The sequence below is a fragment of the Meles meles genome, chromosome 10 (genome assembly GCF_922984935.1).
Source record: "Meles meles chromosome 10, mMelMel3.1 paternal haplotype, whole genome shotgun sequence".
In the NCBI taxonomy this organism is placed as follows: Eukaryota; Metazoa; Chordata; class Mammalia; order Carnivora; family Mustelidae; genus Meles; species Meles meles.
Genome location: NC_060075.1, coordinates 48574900 through 48585394, shown reverse-complemented (window position 1 = coordinate 48585394; position 10495 = coordinate 48574900). Strand labels below are relative to the sequence as shown.

Below are 10495 nucleotides of genomic sequence, written 5' to 3'. Positions count from 1 at the left end.
GCATCAAAATAAAGCAGTTGAGGTTCACACACTTATATATACACACCCACTCACCTCAGACTTTATTAATCGCTTAAGCCCATTTTATTTTAGCAACTGCCGTTTTACCTTAGGACTTTTATTCCAACACTGTGTTTCCAAAGCATTTGGTCCATGGCATCCCTAGCGTGTAATAAATGGATACCAATTCATTCAGGTTTAAAAAATACAGTAGTAGGTAGGGGCTCCTGAGTGGCTCAGTCGTTAAGTGTCTGCCTTCGGCTCAGGTTATGATCGAGCTCCCTGCTCGGCAGAAGCCTGCTTCTCCCTGCTTGTGTTCCCCTCTCACTGTGTCTGTCTCTGTCAAATAAGTAAAATCTTTTTTAAAAAAATACAATAGTAAAATGACAGTGATCGCTCAGCTGAATATATTGATGACTGAAATCTAAACTATTTGAAAACTGACTATATTTCTCGGATTAGTCATAGTCCTCTAAATGTAATATCCGTACTCTGAGGGCTCAGTAAGGCAGAGTAAATCTGCATGCCTGGAGCTTATTCTTTCTTCAAGCATCAACACCGTAGAATAATTTGGTGGTATTTGCTGTGGCTCATGTATACATTACACCTTGGTTACAGCCCATGGTAACCAATAATTAAGATTAAGCAGCTAATGTTGATATCAAGCAGAAATGCTGAACTCCTACCATTATAGGCTTGAATTTATAGGGAAAGTCAGCATTTTGGTGAAGTAGGGTTTGGGGTAGAGTTGTGATTATGGTAGAAAAATGCTTTCTTTCCACCCTTACCTGGCAGGGCTTGGCCGAGCTCTTTCCTCACTTTGGATTTTGATGAATCTCTTTTAACCTTCAGTAGTGGCACTTCCAATCTTGACCACGTCCATTAATTAGGCACTGATCTAATTATTATCTCTAATTACTACTTTTAGCTGTATGCCATAAATGTATTTATATGGAACTTTCTCGTTTTACTATCAGGTAATCTTAATATTGGTTAGTAATGTTACTAATGTTGGCATTCTTTGGTTACCTTAGCAACTAAAACTCTTATGTGGTAGCCGAGAAAGACTCACTTTATAGCAAATTCTCTTTTTAATAGGGAAGAGTTGATGTTAGTACTGGTAATTTAGTACTGGTAATACTTGCTCACAGAGCCTCCCCCGCCCCACCTCCAAACACCACACACTTAAATATGAAGACCTTTCTCCATAATTCGGGCATGTCTTACAGACCTCCTAACTGGCCCGTGTGATTTTATGCTAAGTGAAATAAGTCAATCAGAGAAAGACAATTATTATATGATCTCTCTGATATGAGGAATTTTGAGGGTCGTGGGGGATAGGGAGGGAAAAAATGAAACAAGATGGGATTGGGAGGGAAAGAAACCATAAGAGACGCTTAATCTCAGGAAAAAACCTGAGGGTTGCTGAAGGGGAGGGGGATGGGAAGGATGGGTGGCTGGGTGATGGGCATTGGGGAGGGTATGTGCTGTGGTGAGTGCTGTGAATTGTGTAAGACTGATGATTCACAGACCTGTACCCTGAAACAAATAATACATTATATGTTAATTTAAAAAAAAATGAAGGAGCCGAAGATTATGTTCATAGGTTTATTGTAAAGAAGGGGAAATTGAGGTCCAAAGCAGTTAAATGACCAGGCAGTAGTTAAGCAGATCATGGTCACAGAGACAGAAATGTTCCAGGAAAGCATTTAAAAATTTACTAGAAAAACAAAGCATATTTAATTAATGGATAACCCAATTACTCTGTTTTTTTTTTTTCTCTCTTGGATCAAAATCACTTTCTAACCCTTTATTTTGAGGCTTAGAAATAAGTCAGCCTTCACAGGGGAGAGATGCTCTGTGATAAGTGATGGCAAAATCAAATGAATAATGAGATTTGAGAAGTTATTTTAATTACTCATGACTCTCCTCAGACAAGGACAAGTGGGAAGCTTCCAAAGATATTTGTGTTTTTCGCTTATTCTAAATGTAATAAAGTAATTTACACAATGTGTGCCTGATCCAGGAAAGCTGTAAAATTATGCTAAGTTACTGTGTTGGTAGGTGATGGGTAAGTGGGCTGTCATTCCAGACACAGAGTGGAAAGGGTAGTACTTAGTGAAAATTGTATAATGAGGAGGCAGCGTGAAGAAGAGTTTGCGTGTGTAAATTTGTTTTGTTCTTTAATATCTGACTAGGAGTGTTATCTAAGGCAAGTCGTTTTGCTTTGCCTTTCAGGAAAGTGAAAGCATGCACCTATTCCCCAAAGAAAGTCTGTTAGTGTTTGGGGGAAGGGTATAATGACCGACCGACAGAATAGCATTGGGGCTTTTGCAAGATAATAAAGCTTCCTTGGAGGAGGGGTAGCTATTTCTTGAGTAGAAACAGAGTTCCCTCTTTCAAGGGTGAAGGTGACTTGTGATTCCTTTGGTATCACCTACAGGCATCATTTTAAGGAAGCTAAATCCTTCCTGTGCTTCAAAGATAAAGGAATAGTTTTTAGTCCCTTGATAGAGCCATGTCCCACCAGTAGCACATGTAGCTTATTTAAACTCAACTCTAAAATTAGCAAAAAGTAAGATTTAGAAAATGGTTTGAATTGTGAAACTTAAATTTCCATAGTATTTTGTGATGTTTAAAAAATTTTTTATGTAAAAAAAAAAAACCAACCTGTGAACATTTTCGGAGTCATTTGAGAATGTTCCTATAATGAACGCTTTTGTTTTGTCAGAAAACATTGTTTTATGTTTCTGTAAGTTAGAGACCATGAAACTATGTGTATGTACTTATGTCAGTTTAGGGAAGACTTGTAAAAGTCATTTTGATGACATTCAATTTTTGCCTAATAAACTTACCTTAGAACCTACTCCCTACGTAAGAAAGGAGCACACTGGAATGTAACATAGGACAGAGACTATAACGTAAGGTTTCTCCCCACATCCCAAAGACCAGCAGGGAGATCGTGGCTGAATTATTGGACCACTGCTCAGGTTGGTCACCACACTGGTGCTAACCCTGTTTACTGTCCCCTCCCTCGCTTTTCTAAGTAGCCAACTCCAAAGGACCGGTGTGAACTTTGCTTTGGAATCTTCTTGCTCAGGTGCAGTCTCACGGGTAATAACACAGTCCAGGTGGTTTTCCAGAGGCAGAATTTCTGCTGCAACGGCCCCATGGCATTTTTCTTCAAAGTACAATAAATCTACACTCAGGCAAACAATAGGAGCGCAGACGGCAGAAAGCCTGGCGAACTTCAGCAAGGCGGGACCCAGGCTTGCGCTCATGTTTATCTTGTCTAATTTGGGGATTGGCATAGAAAGGGGCTCCGCGCAATTGCCTTTCTCAAGTTTCTTAGGTAGAAGCAGGGGATATTCATGGATTTCTGTTTTCCTTCTTCCCTCTCCCCCTGTCCCTACAGATTTATGAGGAATCCAAGATGAATTTAGAGCAGGAGAGGCCATTCGTCTGCAGTGCCCCGGGCTGCTCTCAGGTGAGTGTGGGGATCCTTTGGTCTGTTCTGCCAGGGATGTAGCTGCCTTTTGACAGGGAGACAGCTCTCACTTGGCAATCTCGCCTGCTGTAGGCCTTATTACTTTACTAAGATGTTGTCAGAGCCCCCTCCACCATCACCGCCACCACCGCCGCCATCATCTTCATCACATCTTCCTCCTCGTTATTACTGTTTTCTACTTTGAATAGTTTGAACTGCTTCCCTCACAGCCCCTGAAACACATGAGCATTAGCCATTTCCATCCTTAACTTTTCCCTTGGAAGTCAGCCAGACACATCCTGCCCACCAGATGTTCAGGACTGTTATTTCAGAAAGGGGAGGGAGGATGCGGCTTTTACAATAGTCACTTGATACGGGGCCTCTGGATTACTGGTGAAACAGCTCATCATCAGGGCTGAATTCTGTTTTTTTTTTTTTTTTTTTTCCTCTTTCAGGACAATAAGCCCCCTATAACTTTTCTAGAACCCACAGTTTTTCCATTTGTCTAAACTTTAAGAGGGGAAGTTGGCATGCTGTGCTAGAGAGTAAACCTCTTTGCCTCCAAAGGCTCCCATCAAGTGGAATCATTGTGAGGATTAGAAGAGATACTACGTATTTCGTGTAAGGACCGCACATAATAAATGCTCAATTAACGTTCACCATTGTTACTGTTACTGCTGCTGTAATTTGGGCCGTGCAGCAGAAATTCCCAAGCTTGGCACTGGTAACTCTTGGGGCAGAATAATTCCTCGTTGTGAAGGGCTCTCCTGTGTATCACAGGATGTTTGACAGCATCCCTGACCTCTACCTTCTAGGTCCCAGTGGCCACTCCCCAGCTGTGAAAACCAAAAATGTCTCCAGGCATTGCTAAATGGCCCCCAGTTGAGAATGCCTGCCACCTGATGATTTTGCGTTTTGACTTTAACTTTGCTTTTTTTTAAATCCCTTCTCCTTTGGGGGCCCCCTGATTTTTAGCTGATGCTCTCCCATTCCATTTTATGTGTTGCTGTAAGCTGTCTTTTCTCCTGTTTGGAATCAGGCAGGGTATAAATAAATAATGCCACAGACATGTGGTCACTGGTGTCAGACGCTGCTAGAGCCGGGACAGTGAGAGGCTGAGCAGAAGCTGTTGGGTTTGGCAGTTGGGTCCTGGCGGGTGACCTATGAGAGAGGAGTCCGGGTGGGGGCCAGGTTGGAAGGGATTAATGAGTGAGTGGGTGGTGAGGAAGTGGAGGTGGCCAGCATAGAGGACTCTTTCAAGCGCGCTAGGGAATGACGGGAAACAGTGATATAATGGTAGTCTAAGAAGGAAGCAGCCTTCATTTTTAAAATGAAAGGCTAGCTGGGCGGGATTTAGTCAAGGGCAAGGAGAAGTGAGCATGCTGGATTGAAGATCACAACCGAAGCACAAACCTCCAGAAGACAAGAGTGTGTAAGAGCCTGTGAGGAGAAGGGGATGCTATTCCTCTGAGGCAAAAAGGAATGGAAGCAGCACTATGAAGTTACACACAAATTCTAAGGTAGAGATGGTAGTGAAGGTTGAGGACTGCATTTCTAATGACCTTGAACTCAGGGAAAGAACAGGTCATTTCCTTGAGAAGGCTGAGTGAACTGGTTGGACAAAATGAGAATTGAGGATTTCCATAGTTTCTTGGTTTTAAGGAAAAACTCCAAGCCTTTCCCCTCAACCCCTTGTGAAGCTGCGTCTAAGTTTTTTTTTTTTAAGGTGAAAGTGTTTCTTTTTCTGACAAGTTGTTTAAAAAATGTGTACATCTTTCAATTTGAAGATGCATTAGAATTGAGGAAATGTAGCAGTTGCTTAGTGATTCCAGGGGTCTCTTGGTGGGGTGTTAGCAAATCACAATTAAGTCCGTTGTTGTAATCATGGCATTTACTGTAGTGGCCTTCCAGAACCTGGGGACCTGCACGGAGAAGAAATGATGCCTGGGGATTGGGAAGGGGAGTAAATGTGAGTTACCAGTGCCTGTGCTACTTTAGCAGTGGTGAAAGGATATTTCCCCTTTATCCCTCATGGAAAGAAGCTCTGCACTATTAGGAATGGGGAGGTTTTTTTTATATTACAGCTCCTTATAGTTAGCTTTGTTCCAGGAGTAAAGAGAAGCTTCTTTTGCTCTTCCTGAGCGCGCAGAGTTCATTGTTAATTTCACCACTCCTTTGCCCTTGGCGTGAACGTGTGTTGAGTTCAAGGGGTCTCTCTCAGCTGTGTATCTGTCATAGACTGGACATCTTGGTTACGTAAAATTTGCTGCTCTTTCCTCCTAAATTAAAAAAGCCCTGTGATGTCCTGTGTTGTCTCTCTGAGGAGGTATTTATAGTTAATATGACATATTATGGAAATTATTGTTATTTAGTAAGTAATCAGGTTAATATTCTGTTTTAGGCTATTATTTTATGCAACCAAAAAGTGGCTTACAAATACAAAATGTAGGATACTACCATGTTGTTTCTTGATTATATATATCCCAATAAAAATTATAATATGGGTTTTAATGGAAAGACTAAGAAGTTTAACTTGTCTCTAAACCACACATGGTAGTGTCCTATATTTGATGTAGTCATTATAAGGTGTGATAAGGGACCAAGAAAATAGATGAAGCTGCAGCAAAACCCCATGTCATTATAAATCAGACTTCGGTGTAGTTAGAACTTGACATAATTGTCAGGCTTTGCAGATTCTATATGCTCCAATTTATATAATACAATTGACAAATAACTAAGTGATATTTATTCCCCAAACTACTTTCAGAACATTCCAGAGGATTTAGCCCAGTGAATTCCCTTATTCACATGAACACAAATCTGTACTATTTGCAGAGAAGATTTCTACCACAGTATATAATGGTAATTGAAACTTTTAATGACTATCCTGAGGAACTAGGAAGCTCTAGGAGACTTTCTAAATTGTCGAAGATTCAGAAATGTTCAGCAGAGTTTATTGTCTTTTGTTGTGTTTTCATTTGACCTTGGTAAAGCAGATGCTCTGTTAAGTTCAGTTATTAAAACATACCAGCCTGAGTCAAGAGAGGCTGGGATGTGCTGCAATAACAAATCAACCCAAAGCTTCAGGGGCTTCAAACAGCAAAGTCTTATTTCAATTGCCAGGCATACATTTCTATTGTAACTTGGCAGGACCCTCTTGGTAATCATCTAGAATTCAGAGATGCTCTTTGTAAACCTTCAAAGCTTTAGGATAATTGAGCAGTCACTATTTCTGGTATTGTGAATTGCTGTGTTAAAGGGGAGAGGGTCTTGCACCAGGAATTAGGTGCTGGCATGTGAGTGACATGTAACTTCCATTCATGACTCCGTGGATAGAACTAGTTACACGGCCCCACTCAACCACAAAGGGCCAGGAAATCCAATCCTACCATGTGACCAGAAGCCAGACAGCTGAAAACATTTGAGAGCTGCATTATTTTATTTTATTTTTTTAAAGATTTTATTTTATTTTATATATTTATTTGACAGACGGAGATCACAAGTAGGTAGAAAGGCAGGCAGAGAGAGAGGAGGAATCATGCTCCCTGCTGAGCAGAGAGCCCGATGTAGGGCTCGATCCCAGAACCCTGGGATCATGATCTGAGCCAAAGGCAGAGGCCCCAACCCACTGAGCCACCCAGGCGCCCCTGAGAGCTGCATTTTAAACAACTATAATATCACTCTCCAAAATTTAAAAATAAAGTGTCGGTTTACTACATGGTACTGAGTATAGAATACTAAAAAATTATTTGTCATGTGACTATAAGTCATCTGTATACTTGTAAAAGATCACATAATGAGTGCGGTGTGCAAGGCCTTCGTAAACAGAAACATACTATACAATGTATGTTACAATGCATACAGTGTTACAAGCATATTTGTAGGTGTTTATGTCAAACAGTTAAGCATGACATGTAATTCTTTCCCAATGTCTGACATGAATCAAAATTCTTTTCCTACTTCATGCATTTTTCCTACTTCTGGTTAATCTATAGATAACATCTAGCATACTTATTATGGCTTAGACTATTTCATACTATTTCATAGTATACTATTTTATATACTGTTACGTAGAACAGTAACTACGAGACAAAAGTTTCAAATAATCTTGCGAAACTCCAGTGCTACTTAGGTCTAAATTCATTTTTCTATTTGGACATGTTTTCTTCTCATATATAGGTAAAAATGAGAGAATTTACTTTGTCATGATGTCACCGTTAATTTCTTTGTGAATATATATGAGCATTCATCCAAACACTCTTATTCTTCGAAGGTATAGCATAGTTCTATTGTAGAGAATACTTGAATACTTTCAGCATTGTTCATTACCTTTTTCTCACTTATTCTTTAACTAAACACAAATTTAAAGTCTTCCCCAAATGCAAACCTCTAGTTCCTAAGGAAATACCTAGTTGACTGATGAGTCTTCACAGCTGATTATATTCAAAGACTATATAGGAAGTAGAGGCCTTTGCAAGGAATTCCTGGGAAAGGTGTGGGGAGTCAGAGATGATGGCAGGCAAAGGTCTCCTATTTCTTATTACTATTCAGCCAGATTTTACTGCAACCTATTTTAGCCCCTGGTAAACTGTAAAGGAAATAATGATGCATATATTTGGGTGCAATTCAAAGGAACAGCTCAGCACATTTGCTTGCAAAAAACAATTTGGCATTTAACTTAGCATGCTTTCACACTTTTTCAGAACTAATTTTTTGTTTTGCCTGTCACATGTGCAATGCTGAATACAACTTTTTCTCTGTGATGGCAAATATATATTATAAAACTGAATGGCTCCTCCCCCCCCCTTTTTTTTTCTATTTGTCTGACAGCGCTTCCCAACAGAGGACCATCTGATGATTCATAGGCACAAGCATGAAATGACTTTGAAGTTTCCCTCAATAAAAACAGACAATATGTTATCAGGTAAGGAGCCATCAGGCAAAAAGGCTCTGGGTGAGTGCATCAGCTGCCTGGGAGATACTTGTTCTTACTATAGCATGATTTCCACCGGCATATTCTGTGCCTTGAAGACGTATATTTCTAAGGTACAGCAGAGGCTTAAAATAATGGTAAGCAGAATTGTAATCAGCTAATGTGGTGTTCACTCAAATAACCAAAGAGCTGTGATTTCTCACTTTCAGGAATGTAAATATTTATTACTGTGGAAGTTGGCTCCGCATAAGTATTTTTAAAAAATCACATACCTGTAATCAGTCAAGCAGAACATCTTCATTGAGCATCTGTGATGTATACTGTCCTGTTCTGAGTAGCACAGGAGATGCAAAGATTGGTGTGCTTGCTGTTCTTGAGGACACCACAATGTACTGTACCTATGGAAATGTAGCTAAACTAGAGAATGGGCTAAGATCTATTTTGCATGAGAATTGTAAGGAAAATGGTATGTGCCTCTTGTAGAAGGAGCACTCGCTAGTACTCTCTCTCTCTCTCTCTCTCTCTCTCTCGCTCGCTTGCTCTTTTGCAACAGAGGTGATCAGTGAAACTTTTTTAAAGAAACTGTACCTTCCTCCTAAGTGGAAAATTAAATGTGATGATGATGTAGGGAACCATAGCAAGGGCTCAGCAGATGTGAGCAGAAATAAATCAACATCACAATTAATCCATCAAGCAATTGCCATTCCTTCCCAATTTGATAGGTGGTGCAGTGAACTAAAACGGGGCAGGGCCAGGAGTGGGGAAACTTGAACTCTTTCATGGGGTCTCTTCTAAATGACCTTGGACCATGTTAGTGAACAATTTGGGGCCTCAGTTCCTTTTTCCGTAAAATGGGAATGATTTTGTCTGCTCAGTCTATTCCACAGGCTCATTGTGAAGATCTAGTGCAAGAATGTAAGTGAAAGTGTTTCCTAATCCCTGGCAGGGTAGCTGAAGCATTTCCTGTTACCCTTCTTAGGCTAGGAATGTTTCACCAAAGCCACTGTCTCCTTGGCATCATGAAAGAGATAATACACCCGTAAATATGCTTTAAATGATATCAGAAGAGAAATGGACTGCCCTGGCAGGCCCGGCTCATACAATTTAGCATTTCTATGGCACTTAAATTTTACAACTATTTTATTATCCCTATTATTAGTAAATCCTGTAACAGTGTTGTCAGGCAGGTTACTATGACAACTCGTATTTTACTGAGAGAGAAGAAGGGGCTGAGGGTGTCGGAGCAGCCTTCCCAAGCTGCCCACACAGGGCAAAGATGAGGGTCCTTGATCCGGAGTCCTAGCCCCCTGACTTGCTCAGCGGGGGCTGCCTTGTCCAGTTTCAGCAGTTGATACGCACGATCTCATACTTCTGGAGACAGAGCCATCCACACGTCTTCACGGTCCCGCCAGTGACTTGTTAATGGTGCAGATGTGTTGTGGTTTGGCAGAATCTCTAGCTCAAAGGCAGCCTCTTCCCTTGCCTCCCCTGCCACCTACCACCTCTCTCTCAGCCTGTTTGTTCGGATTGAACTAGTTGGCTCTTCAGAAATAGTTTCATCTTCCCTTAAGCCTAGAAATAGAGGTGCAGAAACTTCAGAAAGTTCTGTAAGGATGACAAAAGCCCAGAAGGGTTAGGAAGGATGGTCCATTCTTTTGGTTTTATCATTGAGTTTGTTCTATCATTTACAATGTGGTATAACTTCATAGTTAAACAATGAGCAGATATATATGCAAGTAGGAGGGCTGTAGACCGTGTGGCTCCTAGTATTTAAATTTAAAAGTTAGCCTTTTATTTTTCCCAAATAGAATTCCAAAAATAGGCTCCTTGGTGGTAGGAGAGTGGGAGGTGGGGGTTAGGTTATGTGTAGATATTACGGCTTCATGGTAAGTACCAGGTAGTATCTTTCAGGTAAACAGCTGGGGTGGCCCTATAAGGAGCCCCATCCAAAGGTCTGAAAAAAAGGAATTATAGATGTGTGAACACTTCTATGTGCTGCCTGTAAACAGGCTTTTGATTAAGCTCTTGCAACTTTTCAGTTGTTCTTAACCAGATCTTTGTTAGCTTGAAGACAT

The 10495-nt window shown here is 40.7% G+C and overlaps 1 protein-coding gene across 4 annotated transcripts in view; it reads left to right on the top strand.

The window, feature by feature from the left end:
* The first annotated feature begins 3421 nt into the window (after positions 1–3421).
* CREB5 (cAMP responsive element binding protein 5) overlaps positions 3422–10495 on the top strand; it is a 343687-nt gene continuing 336613 nt past the window's right edge. For all 4 annotated transcript variants that reach the window (XM_046021501.1, XM_046021499.1, XM_046021498.1 and 1 more), the window contains exons 1-2: positions 3422–3487; positions 8318–8411. In XM_046021501.1, coding sequence (XP_045877457.1) covers positions 3434–3487; positions 8318–8411 — 148 coding nt within the window. In that variant the 5' untranslated portion in view covers positions 3422–3433. The remainder of the gene's footprint in view (positions 3488–8317; positions 8412–10495) is intronic.